The sequence below is a fragment of the Gossypium hirsutum genome, unplaced genomic scaffold (genome assembly GCF_007990345.1).
Source record: "Gossypium hirsutum isolate 1008001.06 unplaced genomic scaffold, Gossypium_hirsutum_v2.1 scaffold_266, whole genome shotgun sequence".
NCBI lineage: Eukaryota > Viridiplantae > Streptophyta > Magnoliopsida > Malvales > Malvaceae > Gossypium > Gossypium hirsutum.
The window spans coordinates 14,507-34,898 of NW_024402922.1; the positions used below are offsets into that span (position 1 = coordinate 14,507).

At 36.0% G+C, this 20,392-nt stretch overlaps 1 protein-coding gene across 1 annotated transcript; it reads left to right on the plus strand.

The window, feature by feature from the left end:
* The first annotated feature begins 19,534 nt into the window (after nt 1–19,534).
* LOC107936797 (protein SOB FIVE-LIKE 4-like) lies at nt 19,535–19,867 on the plus strand. Its single transcript, XM_041110398.1, has one exon. It carries the CDS (start codon nt 19,535–19,537, stop codon nt 19,865–19,867), a length of 333 nt encoding a protein of 110 aa, XP_040966332.1.
* The last annotated feature ends 525 nt before the right edge of the window (nt 19,868–20,392 follow it).

A 20,392-nucleotide genomic window follows, 5' to 3' on the forward strand; every position in this document is an offset into this window, starting at 1 on the left:
GTGTATCAGAAATAAGGACGCCTCTGCAGAAAATCTGGGAGGTATTGGTTAAGAAAGGATTGCTCTGTCACTCTGATAGAATTTTTGGAGAAGAAGGTCAAAGTTTTTGCAATTTTCATGGGATTGTTGGACATGACATTCAGTCATGTGAGGACTTTAAAAGGTCACTTCAAGACCGGATGGATAATAAGGAGATCAAGGTCCTTAACAAGAGTGAAGATGCCAACGAAAGAGAAGTATGCGTCTCTGATAGCCAATCATCAGGGCCCCCTTATAGTGCTGATCGACCGTTGGTAATTTATTACGACGCGATGAGAGAGCCATTGAAACCACAGATGGTAATTGAAGTACCATCTCCTTTCCCGTATAAGGACAACAAAACAGTACCGTGGAGATATGATGTTAATATCGTTACACGGAAGTTGAAAAGTCCAAAGCCATAACTGAAGATGTTGGGGAGGTAGGTCATTTTACTCGAAGTGGACGATGCTATTCTAAAGAAGTTGAACCGGTAAAGAAAAGTAGCGACTCGAAGCAAAAAGGGAAAGCAGTGATGCACGAGGTCGAAGTCGAGTAAGAAATTCCACCCGTGCAAGAAACTAAAAAGCCTGTGAATGAGGAAGAAGCTCAAGAATTCTTGAAATTTATTAAGCACAGCGAATATAGTGTGGTGGAACAATTGAGCAAGTAGCCAGCACGAATTTCAGTTCTATCTCTACTGTTAAATTCAGAGCCACATCGGAACGCTTTATTGAAGGTGTTAAATCAAGCTTACGTGGCCAACAACATATCTGTCGAAAAGCTTGATAGGTGGGTAAACAATCTGAATGCAGACAACTTTATCTCTTTTAGTGATGATGAGATACAGCTAAATGGTAGAGGTTCGGTGAAAGCGCTGCATATCACGACCCGCTACAAGGGCTACATAATACCGAACGTACTCATCGATAATGGGTCAGCGTTAAATGTTATGCCATTAGCTACGCTTTCCAGAATACCGATGGATTTGTCCTACTTAAAGCCCTGTCATTCCATGGTAAAGGCATTCGACGGGACGAAGCGTGAAGTCATGGGAAAGATCAAAATCCCTTTGGAAGTGGGCCCCTACATCTATGAGGTCGAATTCCAAGTCATGGACATTACACCCTTTCATAACTGCCTTTTGGGAAGACCTTGGATTCATTCTGCTGGAGCAGTCCCATCATCCCTCCATCAAAAGGTGAAATTCATCATGGATGGCTGTTTGGTCACAGTCGAGGGCGAAGAAGACATCGTCGCATCTATCTCTGCTGATGCGCCATACCTGGAAGTAAGCAAGGACCCAGTGGAATGTTCCTTTCGATCCCTTGAATTCATCAATGCCACTTTCGTCGCTGAGGGAAATAGAATTCCGATGCCAAAACTGTCGAGAAATACCAGAATGGGTGTCAAGTTGACCGTAGGAAGGGGAGCTCGTGCGAGAAGAGGTTTAGGGAGACATCTGCAAGGAATAGTGAGGGTTTTAAAGCCAGTGCACCACAAGGCCTGATACGGTTTGGGGTTCCAGCCTGACATGCGCCAAAGAAGAAGACAGTGGAAGAAGGATCAAGAGAGAAGAATTGCAAGAACTTTGGGCCGAGAACCAGAATGAGAACCAATAGAGTACCCTCCTTTGTCAAAACATTTACATCTGCGGGAATGATGTACCCTGGACAAGATGATCCACGAAACATGCTGAGATTAATTGAAAGGGATTTTCAGAATGTCAGTATAAATGTCATTGACAAAGAAGCTGGTGCAAGTAAAGATGTCTCGAGGATACGCCCTTGTCCTCCTGGTTTCATGTTGAACAATTGGACTGCCGCGGATCTTCTTGTAGTTTATAAGTCTTCAGAGTAATGCTCAAACATTAACCCTCTATTGTGTCCTTAGATATAATAGAACTCTTTTGTAAGAGCTTGCATTCACTCTTTATCATTTAAATGAATATCAATGAAGATGCATTTTATCACGATCTTTCGCATTATCACTAATTTCATAATCATCTCCTCATTTCATAGCCTATCTGTACATTTGCCTCATACCATGCCAAAACATTTCGTTTGTTGGTTCCAATACTTGGATGCCCCTCTATAGCTTCCTTTTCCATTCAACTTTCAGGTGCTCAGATATTGACAACATGAATAAGCCCGTTACGAATCTTGAAATTGATTTTGAGAAGGCTGTTTGCTTAGGAGAATTTGAAGCCGAAGAAAATGCTGAAGACTATGTCTCGTCTCCTGACTTGCTAAGAATGGTGGAACAAGAGGATAAACAGATTTTGCCTCATCAAGAATCTGTTGAAACAATAAACTTGGGAACTGAAGAAAAGAAGCAAGAAGTGAAAATTGGGACCTCTATTTCAGAGGACACCAGGCATAATTTGATTGCTTTACTCCGCGAGTACAAAGATGTATTTGCATGGTCATATCAAGACATGCCAAGATTGGATGAAGATGTAGCAGTCCATAGACTCCCACTGAAACCAGAATGCAAACCCATTTAGCAAAAGCTAAAACGGATGAGACTTGAGATGCTGTTAAAGATAAAAGAAGAGGTCAAAAAGCAATTTGATGCCGGTTTCTTACAAGCTTCCAAATACCCAAAATGGGTGGCTAACATAGTCCCGGTACCAAAGAAAGATGGAAAAGTACGAATGTGCGTGGATTACCGTGACCTGAATCGAGCAAGCCCAAAAGATAATTTTCCCTTGCCACATATTGACACGTTGGTGGATAACACAGCAAAACATTCATTGTTTTCTTTCATGGATGGATTCTCGGGGTATAATCAGATCAAGATGGCCCCTGAGGATATGGAGAAAACTACCTTCATAACAATGTGGGGAACGTTCTGCTACAAGGTGATGCCATTCAGTTAAAGAATGCTGGGGCAACATATCAGAGGGCTATGGTGACTTTATTCCATGACATGATGCATAAGGAAATAGAGGTCTACGTCGATGATATGATTGCTAAATCTCGAGGAGAAGAAGAACATGTAATGAACCTCAAGAAGTTGTTCGAAAGGCTGAGAAAGTTTCAGCTAAAGCTTAATCCAGCCAAATGTACATTCGGGGCTACCTCGGGAAACTTGCTAGGCTTCATTGTCAGTGAAAGAAGTATCGAAGTTGATCTAGATAAAATAAAAGCCATCTAAGAATTACCTCCCCCGCGCACACAAAAGGAAGTCAGGGGATTTTTAGGGAGGTTGAATTACATTGCTCGATTCATTGCTCAACTTACCAACCAATGTGACCCAATTTTTTGACTCATTCGAAAACATAACCCGGGAGAATGGAACGAGGAGTGCCAAGTGGCCTTCGATAAGAAAAAATGGTATCTGTCTAATCCTCCTGTCCTAGTACCACCGACCCCTGGACAACCCTTAATTTTGTACCTGACCGTGTTTGAAAACTCAATGGGTTGCGTACTGGGGCAACATGATGAGTCAGGGAGAAAAGAAAAGGCGATCTACTACCTCAGCAAAAAGTTCACTGAATATGAGGCAAAATATTCGTCCGTTGAGAAATATTGTTGCACTCTGGTTTGGGTAGCTCGGAGACTCAGACAATATATGTTGTATCACACGACATGGCTAATTTCAAAGCTAGACCCAATAAAATACATGATGGAATCGCCGGCACTATCAGGAAGAATGGCACGACGGCAGCTCCTCCTTTGGGAATATGACATTGCCTATGTAAGTCAGAAGTCAATAAAAGGGAGCGCAATAGCTGACTTCTTAGAAACTCGAATGACAGAGGAATATGAGCCTTTAATATTTGATTTCCCAGACGAAGACTTAATGTGCATCACAAAAATAGAATCCGAGTCATCAAAAGAGAAGTCATGGAAGATGTGCTTTGATGGTGCGTCAAATCTTTTAGGGCATGGAATTGGAGCAATCCTGGTATCACCAGACGGGAATCATTATCCGTTCACTGCAAGACTGAACTTCTTCTGTACTAATAATATCGCAGAATATGAGGCCTGTATCATGGGGCTTCGTGCAGCTATTGAACGAAACATCAAGATCTTGGAGGTGTATGGGGACTCAGCCCTAATGATTTACCAAATCCGTGGAGAATGGGAAGTGAGGGACTCAAAATTGATTAAGTACAGCGATTTAGTGGCTGGATTGATCAAGGAATTCAAAGAAATAACTTTTCATTACTTCTCACGAGAAGAGAACCAACTGGCTGATGCCCTAGCCACTTTGGCTTCAATGTTCAAAGCAAGTAGAGAAGCAGAAATAATGCCCCTCAAAATGAGCATATACGAGGTCCCTGCACACTGTTGTAGCATTGAGAAAGAAGTAGACGGACGGCCTTGGTTCCATGATATCTTAGAATATACCAAGAATCAAAGGTATCCCGAACAAGCGAATGAGAACGATAAAAGAACAATTAGAAGAATGGCAGCGGGATTTGTTCTTGATGGGGATATCCTGTATAAAAGAGGAAAGGATCAGATGCTTTTGAGATGTGTGGATGATGTTGAAGCCAGAAAAATACTTGAAAAGGTCCATGAGGGAATTTGCGGAACGCATGCCAATGGTTTCAATATGGCCAGAAAGATCATGAGACTCGGTTATTATTGGCTGACAATGGAAAGTGACTGCATCAATTTTGCCAGAAAATGCCACAAATGTCAAATCTACGGCGATAAAATTCATGTAGCCCCTTCACCCCTTCATGTCATGACTTCTCCGTGGCCTTTTTCTATGTGGGGCATGGATGTCATAGGGCCAATTTCTCCAAAAGCTTCCAATGGACATCGATTCATTTTTGTGGTTATCGATTACTTCACAAAATGGATTGAAGGCGCTTCGTTTGCCAATGTGACGAGGACTGCAGTTTGCAGGTTTTTGAAAAAGGAAATCATTTGCCGGTATGGTTTGCCTGAAAGAATCATTTCAGATAATGCCACGAATCTGAACAATAAGATGATGAAAGAAGTGTGCGAGCAGTTCCAAATAAAGCATCATAACTCTTCGCCCTATCGCCCAAAGATGAGCGGGGCTGTTGAAGCAGCCAATAAAATATTAAGAGGATCATTGGGAAAATGACTGAGACATATAAAGATTGGCACGAGAAGCTTCCATTTGCTTTGTTTGCATATCGTACATCTGTGCGAACATCTACGGGAGCAACTCCTTTCTCTCTGGCTTACGGAATGGAAGCTGTGCTACCTATTGAGGTTGAGATCCCCTCCCTGCGAGTCTTAATGGAATTAAAGTTAGAAGAAGCAGAATGGGTTCGAGCTCGATATGATCAGTTGAACCTCATCGAAGAAAAACGTCTAAGAGCAATTTGTCACGGGCAGATGTACCAGAAGAGAATGATCGCGGCCCATGACAAGAAAGTATGGCCAAGAGAATTCCACGAAGGAGAACTCGTACTGAGGAAGATTCTCCCAATACAAAAGGACCTGCAAGGAAAATGGGCACCAAATTGGGAAGGACCATACGTCGTAAAGAAGGCATTTTCAGGAGGAGCTTTGATCCTTACCGAGATGGATGGCAAGGAGCTACCGAATCCAGTGAACTCAGATGCTGTGAAGAAATATTATGCTTGAGATGAAAACCCGAAAAGGGCATCCAAAAAAAAAAGAGGGATCAAGGCGAAAACCCGCAAAGGGCGTCTTGATTAGCACAAAAGATTAGGATGAAAACCCGAGAGGGCGTCCTAATGAGGTAAACCTGGCTTAAAGAGCGTGGCGTTTTAACAGCGGGTCAAACAGTGAGACTACAGTATTTGAAGCATTTTTGAAAGCTCGAAATCTTCTACGCAAAGAGCCAGACTCGAAAAGATTCTTGATTGAGGAACGTGGAAGAGTTCATGTGTCGAATATCTAAAGTATTTGTATCCGTTGAATACGATCCTTTCTTTCTTTTTGACATTTTTTACTCTCATTGGTTAACTTGCTTTGTTTGCCACATTTGAAATAGATGAATATGAAATATCATTTTTCCCTACCTGACCTTTTTCATGCATCTCATTGTGTGTTTATTTACATGATAAATGGAGAAATGACATACTCTAAACAAAAGAAATGTTAAGCATTACCTGGATGAAAATTTGATAAGCACAAGAGTCTCAAAGTAAGAACAAAGTTCAATCGGAGGCAGAAGAGTGATATCTGAGGAACGTCGATTACTCGTGAAGCTTGAAGGCAGGTATAAGGCCTGAAGAGAAAGTCGAGAATCAAAGCAATGAACACAGATCCTCAACAATCGTGGCTAAATGGACATACGACAAACATACTTAAGGAGCACTGCATAATCATGTAGGCATAAAAGCATTTAAGACAAACATGTACATATCATGATAACATCATACATAGCATATACAGGTACTCCAGCAGAGCAAGAAATCTTGAATGAGAGTCGCACTGAATCAAAGGAAAAGACACCCGAGTTCTACCAAAGGACAGGTTTTGGGTATTTTGATGTTTTTAATTCATGCTTTTCAAGGAAAATCAACTCATATTGCGAGAGATGAGTTCAGCCTCAAGACACGTTGAGGTACTTTTAATTTTTGTTTTTCAAAATCAACTCATATTGCTAGAGGTGAGTTGAGCCTCAGGACACGCTGAGGTAATTTCAATTTCTGTTTGTCAAAAATCAACTCATATTGCGAAAGGCGAGTTGAGCCTCGGGACACGCTGAGGTAATTTCAATTTCTGTTTGTCAAAAATTAACTCATATTGCGAGAGGTGAGTTGAGCCTCGGCTCACATGCTGAGGTCTTTTCAATTTCTGTTCTTCAATTTCTGTTCGTAAAAAAAAATCAACTCATATTGCGAGAGGTGAGTTGAGCCTCAGGACACGCTGAGGTATTTTTAAATTTCTGTTTTTTAAAAATCAACTCATATTGCGAAAGGTGAGTTGAGCCTCGGGACACGCTGAGGTAATTTCAATTTCTGTTTTTCAAAAATTAACTCATATTGCGAGAGGTGAGTTGAGCCTCGGCTCACATGCTGAGGTCTTTTCAATTTCTGTTCGTAAAAAAAAATCAACTCATATTGCGAGAGGTGAGTTGAGCATCAGGACACGCTGAGGTATTTTTAAATTTCTGTTTTTCAAAAATAAACTCATATTGCGAGAGGTGAGTTGAGCCTCGGGACACGCTGAGGTAATTTCAATTTCTGTTTGTCAAAAATCAACTCATCTTGCGAAAGGTGAGTTGAGCCTCGGCTCACATGCTGAGGTCTTTTCAATTTCTGTTCGTAAAAAAAATCAACTCATATTGCGAGAGGTGAGTTGAGCCTCAGGACACGCTGAGGTATTTTTAAATTTCTGTTTTTCAAAAAATCAACTCATATTGCGAGAGGTGAGTTGAGCCTCAGGACACGCTGAGGTAATTTCAATTTCTGTTGTCAAAAATCAACTCATATTGCGAGAGGTGAGTTGAGCCTCGGCTCACATGCTGAGGTCTTTTCAATTTCTGTTTTTCAATTTCTGTTCGTAAAAAAAAATCAACTCATATTGCGAGAGGTGAGTTGAGCCTCAGGAGACGCTGAGGTATTTTTAAATTTCTGTTTTTCAAAAATCAACTCATATTGCGATAGGTGAGTTGAGCCTTGGGGCACGCTGAGGTATTGTCAATTTTTGTGTTTCAATTTATGTTTTTCAAAATCAACTCATATTGCGAGATGTGAGTTGAGCCTCGGGACATGCTGAGGTAATTGCAATTTCTATTGTCAAAAAAATCAATTTATATTGCAAGAAGTGAGTTGAGCCTCGGCTCACGTGCTGAGGTATTTTCAATTTTTGTTTCTGTTTGTCAAAATCAACTCATATTGCGAGAGGTGCGTTGAGCCTCAGGACATGCTGAGGTAATTTCAATTTCTGTTTTTCAAAATCAACTCATATTGCAAGAGGTGAGTTGAGCCTCGGGGCACGCTGAGGAATTGTCGATTTTTGTGTTTTAATTTCAAAAAAATAAATCAACTGATATTGTGAGAGGTGAATTGAGCCTCAGGACACGCTGAGGTATTTTCAATTTCTGTTTTTTTCCAATTTCTGCTTTTCAAAATATCAACTTATATTGCGAGAGGTGAGTTGAGCCTCGAGTCACATGCCGAGGTATTTTCAAATTCTGTCTTTCAAACTCTGTTTTTAATTTTTACTTTTCAAAAATCAACTCATATTGAGAGAGGTGAGTTGAGTCTTTTAATTTCTGTTTTTTAAAATCAACTCATATTGCGAGAAGTGAGTTGAGCCTTTGCTCACGTGCTGAGCTATTTTCAATTTCTGCTTTTCAAAAGAATCAACTCATATTGTGAAAGGTGAGTTGAGCCTCGGGTCACACGCTGAGGCGTTTTCAATTTCTGCTTTTTAAAAATCAACTCATATTGCGAGAGGTGAGTTGAGTCTCAGGCCACACACTGAGGTCTTTTCAAATTCTGTTTTAATTTCTGCTTTTCAATTTCTATTTTTTCAATTTATATTTTTCAAAAATCAACTCATATTGCGATATGTGAGTTGAGCCTTGGGTTCACATGTCGAGGTATTTTCAAAATCTACTTTTGCAAGAGGTGAGTTGAGCTTTGGCTCACGTGCTGAGCTATTTTCAATTTCTGTTTTTAATGTCTAGTTTTACAGAGTCAATTCATATTGCGAGAAATGAGTTGAGCTCAGGATCACATACCGAGTAAAGAATCAATATTAGAGCTGATTGAAGACACCAGATTTTGTCTCCCTGAAGTTGTAGTGGAGTTAATTGAGGATATCAGATCTTGCCTTTCTAAAGTGGCAGAAGAGAAGACCCAAAACCTTATCTCACTGAAGCGATAGAAGAGCATATTGAATTACATTGGAATAGATTGAAGCTACAAAGCATATCTCAGAATTTGCAGTGGATTGAACCAAAGCTACAAGATGCGATGGACTGGAAAGAGACTACCTGGATGAGAAGAGCACTAAAGAAGTCCATACTTAGCAAGACCGGGCAAAATTGGCCTTTCTTTATATCTTTGCTCTATTCTCGTTACACGATAATAAGCAAAGAGGGGCAACTGTTGTAGGCCAATTTTAGCTCATTTACATCAAAACCCAATTTAGCCTTACCTAACCCACCAAAATTAAACCCAAAACCCAAAATCTTAACTACCCAAAGCCAAATTTACATCAAAACCCTAATTGCCCAAACCCTAAGCCCAAATCAAAATAAAAAACCTAGCCCACAACTTAAACTTTTCTCAACTAGCCACTCCTTTTCCACCACCAACTCCACTAGCCACTCTTTTTCCACCACCAACTCCACTAGCCACACCTTTTCCACCACCAACTCCACTAGCCACTCTTTTTCCACCACCAACTCCACTAGCCACACCTTCTCCACCACCACTTATACCTACAAATGAAGACATAAACAATAAAAAAATATTTTGTAAATGGCTATATAAGCCTTCTCATATTTTGTATATGGAGGAGAGGAGATTTTATAAAGATTGAAAAAAAAACACAAAAATCCCTTCAAATTTTGAACACAAAAGAAACATCAATAAAAAGGTTGCATCTTTTTCTTTTTTCCTCTTCTTTTGAATCTTTTTTTTCTTTTTTTTGTGTTGTTTTTTTTCTTTCTTTATATATACATATATTGTTAAAAAAATTTTACCCTTTCCGGCCACCGTCGGCGGTGGCTGACGGTGGTCGACGACGGGCGGCGACCGATGATCGACCGGTGACCGGGCCCCCTTGGCCGGATTTCCTTTCCCCCCTCCCTTCTCTCTTCTTTCCCCCTTCTTTTTTTAGGTATTTATATATATTATGTATATATTTTTAATGCCATTAGTTATATATTTCTTATGTATATATTCTTAAATACTATTATATACATATATATATTTTAAATACCATATTGTGTATATATTATTATTACAAATTATTACTATTGCTAGTATTATTATAACTATTATTATATTAGTGTATATTTTATGTACATATGTATATATATATTTTTGCACATATCATTATTTTATATTATTGTTGTAAATTTTTTATGTATATATTTTTTATGTACGTTTCCTAATATTTTCTTTTATTGTAGATATTATTATTATTATTACATACTTTTATTGTATGCATATATATATATATGTATTTTTATGTACATATTATTATTTTATATTATTATTACCAAATATATTATTTTCCTATTTTATTATTAGTACATCATTTGTTTTTATTTTGTAAATATCATTATTATTGTTATTCTAATATTCTAGTATTCCATGTTAATATTTTTCATTAATGATATCATTTTTTTGCGTCCTTTATCTATTTTTAATTTATCACTTTAGGAATATTTTTTCTCATGTTTTAATTAATTTCAAAATAAGGCAATGTATCGATTTAATATTAAGCCATCGATTTCATCGTTATGTTGGGTGAAATTCGTCGGCTTGTGTTAAAAAACGGGACACCCTTTCCAAAAAAATCGAAAACTAAAAATTCTCATTTTCAATCGGATCACGATTAAATATTATATTGAACTCGTATTTTTGAAAATCAAGTTAACACATGTTTATGAGATACCAATTTTGGGCGTCGCGAGGGTGCTAATACCTTCCTCGCGCGTAACTGACTCCCGAACCCCAATTTTTCTCTGGACTTTCACGTAGACCTAAATTTGGCCTTCTTTTTGTTTTAAAATAATTTTATTAGGTGTCCGATCACACCTATAAAAAAGGATTGGTGGCGACCCCCTTTGTTAATAAAATCGAAAGTTGGTTTTCAAATGTTTAATAAATCGCCACAATTAGCGACCAAGCGAAACTAATTAAAAAATTTTTTACGTCGCTACATTGATTACTTCACAAAATGGATAGAAGCCGCATCGTTTGCCAATGTGACGAAGACTGCAGTTTGCAGATTTTTAAAAAAGGAAATCATTTGTCGATATGGTTTGCCTGAAAGAATCATCTCAGATAACGCCTTGAATTTGAACAACAAGATGATGAAAGAAGTGTGTGAGCAATTCCAAATAAAACATCATAACTCCTCACCCTATCGCCCAAAGATGAACGGAGCTGTTGAAGCAGCCAATAAGAATATTAAAAAGATTATTGGGAAAATGATCGAGACATATAAAGACTGGCACGAGAAGATACCATTTTCTTTGTATGCATTTCTTACATCTGTGCGAACATCTACGGGAGCAGCTCCTTTCTATCTGGTCTATGGAATGGAAGTTGTGCTACCCATCGAAGTTGAGATCCCCTCTCTACGAGTCTTAATGGAATCAAAACTAGAAGAAGCAGAATGGGTTCGAGCTCGATATGACCAGTTAAACCTTATTGAAGAAAAACGTCTGCAGGCAGTCTGCCATGGACAGATGTACCAGAAGAGAATGATCGCAGCCCATGACAAGAAGGTATGACCAAGAGAATTCCACGAAGGAGAACTCGTGCTGAGGAAGATTCTCCCAATACAAAAAAATTTCGAGGAAAATGGGCGCCAAATTGGGAAGGTCCATACGTCGTAAAGAAGGCATTCTCGGGCGGAGCTTTGATCCTCACCGAGATGGATGGGAAAGAGTTACTGAGTCCAGTGAATTCAGATGCTGTAAAGAAATATTATGCTTGAAAAAGGAAACCAAGATGAAAACCCGAAAAGGGCATATAAAAAAGAAAAAGAAAAAGGGTGATCAAGGTGAAAACCCGAAAAGGGCGTCTTGATTAAACACAAAAGATTAGGATGAAAACCCGAAAGGGCATTCTAATGAAGCAAACCCGGGCTTAAAGAACAAGGCGTTTTGAACGGTGGGTCAAATAGTGAGACTACCGTATTTGAAGCATTTTGAAAGCTCGAAATCTTTTACGCAAGAAGCCATGCTCGAAAAGATTCTTGATTGAGGTACATGGAAGAGTTCATGCATTGAATATCTAGAGCATTTGTATTCGTTGAATGCAATCCCTTTTCTCTTTATGACACTCTTTTACTATCATTGGTTAACTTTCTTTGTTTGCTACATATTGAATAAATGTAAGGTATCCTTTTGTCCCTACCTGACCATTTTCACGCATCTCATTATGTGATTCATTTACATGATAAATAGTGAAATGACATACTCTAAACAAAGAAATGTTAAGCATTACCTGGGTAAGAATTTGATAAGTACAAGAGCCTCAATGCAAGGACAAAGCTCAACCAGGGGCAAAGAGTGATATTTGAGAAACATTGATTACTTGTGAAAATTGAGGACGGGTACAGGGCCTAAAGAGAAAGTCAGGAGCTGAAGTAATGAATACAGATCATCACGAAAATCGTGATGAAAAAGGGCATACGACAAACATGCCTAAGACACATAGCATAATCATGTAGGCATAAAATCATTTACGAAAAACATGTGCATATCATGATAACATCATGCATGACATATACAGGTACTCCAGTAGAGCAAGAAGATGCGATGATAGCTGAAAAGACACATGAGTTCCACCAGATGACATGTTCTGGTATTTTGATGTTTTATTTCAAAATTCAATTCATATTGCGAGAGGTGAGTTGAGCCTCGGGACACGCTGAGGTATTGTCAATTTTTTCGTATGTTTCAAAAATCAACTCATATTGCGAAAGGTGAGTTGAGCCTTAGGACGCGCTGAGGTATTTTCAAAAAAAAAATCAACTCATAGTGCGAGAGGTGAGTTGAGCCTCAGGACACGCTGAGGTAATTTCAATTTCTGTTGTCAAAAAATCAACTCATATTACGAGAGGCGAGTTGAGCCTCAGGTCACACGCCGAGGTATTTTCAATTTCCATTTTTCAATTTCTGCCTTTCAAAAAAAAATCAACTCATATTGCGAGAGGTGAGTTGAGCCTCAGGACACGCTGAGGTAATTTCAATTTCTGTTGTCAAAAAAAATCAACTCGTATTGCGAGAGGCGAGTTGAGCCTCAGGTCACATGCCGAGGTATTTTCAATTTCCGTTTTTCAATTTCTGCCTTTCAAAATAATCGACTCATATTGCGAGAGGTGAGTTGAACCTTGGCTCACGCGCTGAGCTATTTTCAATTTCTGTCTTTCAAAAAAATCAACTCATATTGCGAGAGGTGAGTTGAGCTTCAGATCACACACTGAGGTATTTTTTCAATTTATATTTTTCAAAAAAATCAACGCACATTGCGAGATGTGAGTTGAGCCTTGGGTCACATGTCGAGGTATTTTCAAAATCTATTTTTCAAATTCTGTTTTCAAAATCAACTCATATTGCGAGAAGTGAGTCAACTCATATTGCGAGAAGTGAGTTGAGCCTTGGCTCACGTGCTGAGCTATTTTCAAATTCTATTTTTTTCAAAAAATTCAACTCATATTGCGAGAGGTGAGTTGAGCTTTTTAATTTCTGCTAGAGTTGAGTTGAGTCTTTTAATTTCTATTTTTCAAAAATCAACTCATATTACGAGAGTTGAGTTGAGCCTCGAGTCACATATCGAGGTATTTCAAAATCTGCTTTTCAAGTTAAGTTTCAAAAATCAACTCATATTACGAGAGGTGAGTTGAGCCTCGAGTCACATATCGAGGTATTTTCAAATCTGCTTTTCAAGTTAAGTTTCAAAAATCAACTTATATTGCAAGAGGTGAGTTGAGCCTTGGCTCACGCGCTGAGCTATTTTCAATTTCTGTTTTTATTGTCTATTTTTAGAGAGTCAATTCATATTGCGAAAATGAGTTGAGCTCAAGAGCACATGCCGAGTAGAGAATAAAGATTGAAGCTGATTGAAGATGTCAGATTCTGTCTCCTTAAAGTTGCAGTGGAGTTGATCAAGGACATCAGATCTTGTCTTTCTGAAGTCGCAGAAGAAAAGACCACAAACCTTATCTCACTGAAGCGATAGAAGAGTAGATTGAAGTTGTAGATCTCACCCTTCTGAATTTACAGTGAAGTAGGTCGAAGCCATAAATTTCATATCCTTGAAGTTACATTGGAACAGATTGAAGCTACAAGGCGTATATCATAAGATGCAGTGGAGTAAACCAAAGCTACAAGATGCGGTGGACTAAAAGGGACTAACTAAACAAGAAGAGTTCCAAAGCAAGTCAAGACCTAGCAAGACCGGGCAATTTGACCTTCTTTGAAAGTCTTTGCTCTATTCCTGTTGCACGACAATGAGCAAAGAGGGGCAGCTGTAGAAGCCCAAATTGCCCGAGCCCGATTTCATCAAACCCAACCAAACCTCTAAACCCACTAAATCCTTAACCCATGACCCATTTACATCTACCCAAACCCATTACAAAACCCAATTCAAAAGCCCATTAAACCCAAAAAAAAAAAACCAAGAAACCCTAGCCACCTAACCACTTTCCCACTTGCCCCATTTTTCCTCCCATTTTTGATATCCATTGTCTGCCACCATCACCTACAAAATAGAAAAAGAAATAATGAAAATCATGTAAAAGATGGCTATAAAAAGCCATTCAAAAATCATGAAAAAGGGGGGGGAATTTTTGATCAATACAAAGAATTTATCTTCATTTTTGCATCAATATTAGCAGATTAAAACCAAGAAAGAAAGTGGATAGCGTAGAATACAAACCAAAAATCTCAGAAATCGAAAGCTAAAAATACCTAAAGGTGATTTTATCTTCTTTATTATTTTACTCTTATTTTTATTTTATTTTATTTTTTCCTTTTTTCGAATCTATTAATCTATATATATACATCATAATAAAAAAATATAATAAAATATATATACAAAACAAATATAAAAAAAATTTACGCGGTGGCCGGCGCCGGTGACGGATGGCGGCCGACGGTCGGCCGGTGACCGGCCCCTGGACGGATTCCCCTTCCCCCTCCCTTCTCTCTTCCCTCTCTCTTCTTTTTTCTTTCCCTCTCACCAAATGAATTTTTTTGGTTATTTTAGGCCTTATATAGCCCTCCAAAACGACGTCGTTTTGGGGGCTACACTTAAGCCCCAAAACGACGTCGTTTTGACTTGGACCGGTTCGACCCGATCAGACCTGCCTAGGATCCGCGTTTTTTTTAAGGAAGGGCTAATTGCGCTTTTAGCCCTTCCGCTTTTTATTGTTTTGCAATTAAGTCATTATTCTTTTTTTTAATTTGGCCCCGAATTTGTCGCGATTTTCAATTTAGTCCCCGCTGATGTGCTGAGTTTTGATGGGAAGGAATATTTTTTGTTTTGGCCCCACTATTTCCGCGCATGTTCAATATAGTCCTTTCCTTTTATTTTTATTTCAATTTTGCCCCAAATATTTTGTTTTTAGTTCAATTTAATTCTTTTAGTTACTTTACTATTTAAATTAATTATTTTAGTATTATTATCATATTTTATTTACTTATGTAGTGTGTTAATAATTTTTTATCATTTCTAATACGTATATATATTATATGTATTTTATATATATTATGTATATATTTTTTTATGCCATTAGTTATATATTTCTTATACTATTCCATGTATGTATTTTATATCATCTTATGTATATATTCTCAAATACTATTATATATACATATATATATTTAAATACCATATTGTGTATATATTATTATTACAAATTATTACTATTGCTAGTATTATTATAACTATTATTATATTAGTGTATATTTTATGTACATATGTATATATATATATTTTGTACATATCATTATTTTATATTATTGTTGTAAATTTTTTATGTATATATTTTTTATGTACGTTTCCTAATATTTTCTTTTATTATAGATATTATTATTATTACATACTTTTATTATATGCATATATATATGTATTTTTTTGTACATATTATTATTTTATATTATTATTACCAATATATCATTTTTCCTATTTTATTATTAGTACATGATTTGTTTTTATTTTTATTTTTTTGTAAATATCATTATTATTGTTATTCTAATATTCTAGTATTCCGTGTTAATATTTTTCATTAATGGTATCATTTTTTTTGCGTCCTTTATCTATTTTTAATTTTTCACTTTAGGAATATTTTTTCTCATGTTTTAATTAATTTCAAAAATAAGACAATCTACCGATTTAATATTAAGCCATCGATTTCATCGCTATGTTGGGTGAAATTTGTCGGCTTGTGTTAAAAACGGGACACCCTTTCTAATAAAAAAATCGAAAACTAAAATTCTCATTTTTCAATTGGATCACGAGTAAATGTCAAATTGAATTCGTATTTTTGAAAATCAAGTCAACACATGTTTATGAGATACCAATTTTGGGCGTCGCGAGGGTGCTAATACCTTCCTCGCGCGTAACTGACTCCCGAACCCCAATTTTTCTCTGGACTTTCACGTAGACCTAAATTTGGCTTTCTTTTTGTTTTAAAATAATTTTATTAGGTGTCCGATCACACCTACAAAAAAGGATCGGTGGCGACTCCCTTTGTTAATAAATCGAAAGTTGGTTTTTAAATGTTTAATAAATCGCCCCAATTAGCGACCAAACGAAAGAGAATTTTTTTTTCGTCGCTACACCAATCATCATTTGAATTTTTTTAAAAAATTTAATAATTGTTTTTATATTTTTAAATTTTATATAAATTTTAAAATGTTTACACAATCTTAGAACTTCATGTCATTATATTTTGATGAAATTAAGAAAAGTTATAAATTTTTTTTTAGTGAGAAAAAGGAAACACTATTTTTTTAGGTTTCAACACTAAATTAATTACAAAAACAACGTTTGAGTGAAAGTAACACCTGTAAACTTGTCCTTATAAAAAAGGTATGATCCATCATAGGATGATCGTCAAGAACTTACAAATTGTCTTTTTCGATTAAAGCTTGCTTAGCTAAACAATTCACAACTTAATTTTGTTTTCTCGAAAGATACCGTAAAAATTATTGATTTTTCTGAAATAAATATTGTGAAAAGTTAACAAATTTAAATATTAATATAAACCAAATAAAAATTTAGGGAGGAAATTAAAGAAGAAAGGATTAAATGTTATGTTTTTTTATTAAAGAGTAATGATTTAGGCACTGTTAATAATGGGGGACAATTGTTGATATGATTGGATTGATTATTGAATGGTTGGTTTTGCAAGTTCGTAGTTGGGTGTGGATATATGCTTTCAGGATATTCTTTGGTTATCTCATCAAATTTTCAAAATTTTAATTCCAGCACGATCCAGGGTCAATAGGGCTTCCATATTTGTTCTTGACATTTATTAATTTGAATTTTCACTTAAATTATTCAATTTAAAACTAATTAACTATATAAAATCGCAATCAAATCCATCTAGATATAGGCTCATTTTACATTCTCATGTTTGGATTTTAAATATTTCCACGACCACACTTTCGAATTTATAATGATTATTTTGAATTTTTAACTAATTAATGATGTAATCACTTTTTATAAATTATTATTATTATATTTATAAATTTATTTTAACATCATAAATATATTTATTACCATATAAAATGTAATAAAAATAATATTGATAATAATTTATGAAAATTGATATTAAAAATATTAAAGGAATTGAACTTGTTAAAGAAAAAAACACAAATTCTATAACAATGATAATTTAGTAAATTTTATATTCCATCAACCAAATGATAATTTAATAAATTTTATATTCCATCAACCAAAGATCAAATCATAGATTCCAACTAAATGAGTCAAACAGAGTCGATAATTTGTTAGGATTTTTTTTTAATATGCATGTAATAAAAAAATAATAATAAAGCTATCAAAAATTTTGAGCCCAAATGACAAACCAGATTTGGGTTGGACTTCTTTTTTGGGCCAGTCCACTTGGCTCAAACGGTCAGAATTGATCAGGTCAATAATAATAAGCTGGGTTAGGTGCGCGTGCTCCGAATCTACATTCGGGTCTTACCAAAATCAGAAAAGAATAGGGTAAATTCCACTTAAAGTCACTAAACTATTAGTAAGTTTACAATTTGGTCACTTAATTTTAAAAAGTAACAAAATGGTTACTAATTGTTTGAAAGTTTTCATTTAAGTCACTAAATCATTTGAAAGTTTTTGTTTAAGTCACTAAGTTGTTAAGGTTTTTTTTAAAGTTTGGTTAGCGAGTTTTAAGTTATGATTAAACAATCGGTACGATGGATTAGTACCTATTGACGAGTAAAAGAATATACTTTAGATCTAATTCGATCTAACAACCAATGTAGGAGATCAGAGAAAAATTTGTTTTGGTCTTAGTTCATAAATTCGTGATGTTTAAATAATTTCATGAAAAAAATATTGAATCGTAAAAGAAAAGATGAAGGAAGCTTTTAATTGGTACAATAGCATGAACAAAGAAGAAAAGAAGACCATACAATAACAATTTTTAAATTCAGATTTAAATTCACTTAAATTTTTGTCTTTAATTTTTTGTCAACCCAAAACACTAGCCTAAGTGCGGGAGAACTAGAGAAAGGAACTTCAACGGCAGGGATGGTAGTGAATAAAGATAATAGTTGAAAGAAGTGAAAGTAGATTTTTTGAATCAAATTTCCTTAACAAGGGATTTTACATAATCTACATCCTATCCGAACAAAATTAATTACATAAAACAGATAAAAACACCATGATTTAAAAAAAAATCTGAAGGGAGCGTCAGACAGGCAAGCAGTTTCACTATCAACCTAATTTAATATCAAACCTTCAACAGCCAGACATAACAGGTGTAGGTAAAATAAAATAAAATTTAGAGTAAAAATTAAGTTATCAAAAAAGTGTTTTTATGATTACATTAATTTAAAATTTTCCAACAAATCTTGAAAAATCAAAACCATTATCTGTTCCTTTATATTGGCCGGTTGATTAATTTAACATGTAAAACGTGAAGATACTTAAAAGTCACTAAATTAGTAATTATTATATTGTACTGTAAGAAATCTGCAAAGCATAATCCATACAGTGCCCTAGTTGTCGGGAAACATATTATACATAGCCAAATTCATGGCATTGGGACAGTGGAGATTTTTCTTTCGATTTTATTATTATCTTTTTTGAACATTTTGCTCTTACTTTTGTCTTAAAACTTACAATAAAGTGGAGGATGCTGTAAATAATGTTACATTCCCTCCTGTCTATATCTAAATTATTTAAGATATAACCTTGATTCATTGAATAGATCCAGTATAAAATTCAAGTTATGTATATAAAATTTACATGTATCAAACATGATTGTGTGCAATATATTAAAAGACTCATATAATTTGTGTAAGTGAATTTGACCTGTGAAAGAGAAAAAAAATATACATGATAAAAATTAATTCAATGTGAATCATTTGAATATTAATCACTTTTCCTGTGCTAGCCATGGAAATAAATTTCACATGATTCACAAATGCCAGTTCAATTTACTTATAATACAACTTGGTGGGCCCTTGACAAATCATTGGCATTAGACATTAAAAATGCTTTGAATTTTCTTGTAACCGTGTGAATTTCGGCCTCAATTGAAAGAAAATTAAACATTGGCAACAAATGTTATAAATATTACTTTTACTCTCAAAGTGAAGATCATTTTTCTTTAATTTTCTACTTTTTACCATATAGAAATAAGCTTTGTTTGTAATGGACCCTTTCAAACAGTTTCTTCGTACTGAAGAATGTAGCAGCGCAGAATCTGGGTGGACCCGGTACTTGGTTTCTCACCAGGAAGACCGTTATAACGAGTATCGGAATATCGAAGATAATGGCGAAGGAGCCAGTGATGATTCAATGGTATCTGATGCCTCGTCCGGTCCTAGTAAGCATCGGTATAAACACGAGGACGGTGAATGTAAAGGGAGTCATGGCAATGCTCATCACAAGCATGGTTCATGCAAGGAAGTGAAGAACGAGGCGAAAACAAGCGGTAAATCGACGCGGAGACAACGTGGTTATCAATCGAAACATCTTAAGTGAGGTTTAGACAGCCTGCAAACATGTTGCAGACAAGAAAACGAGTATGATCATAGTATGCTTCTCTCTTTTTTCAGTAACATAATCTGATTGTTTTTGCAATGTTTCTTACGATTCCATCATAAATGATCAGGATATAATGAGTTTCACCGACTAGTCGAATCATTGCATTTTGCTTTTCACCGATTAGTAATATTCATGTGTTTGTACGAACAAAAAGAGTAATATTTCCCAAAGCATCTGTAACCCAATTGGCTTACTGGAATACATTGATAAGCGAGGGTTTTATATAGGCTAAGGACATCTAAATAAACTCTTAAGTATATATATTTTCTAGTGATTGTCTTACTGGAATACATTGGTAAGGGAGGAGGCGGAAAAACCTTTATATAAGTTAACTAAGTACATCCAATACACCCTCAATATATGTATCCTTCTAATGATTGTCTCGTGGTTACTTTGTTTCACTGTTGTGAAGTTGTCAATTTCTGAAATTACTCTGCGTGCTCCTCTATTCTAGGCTCGTGT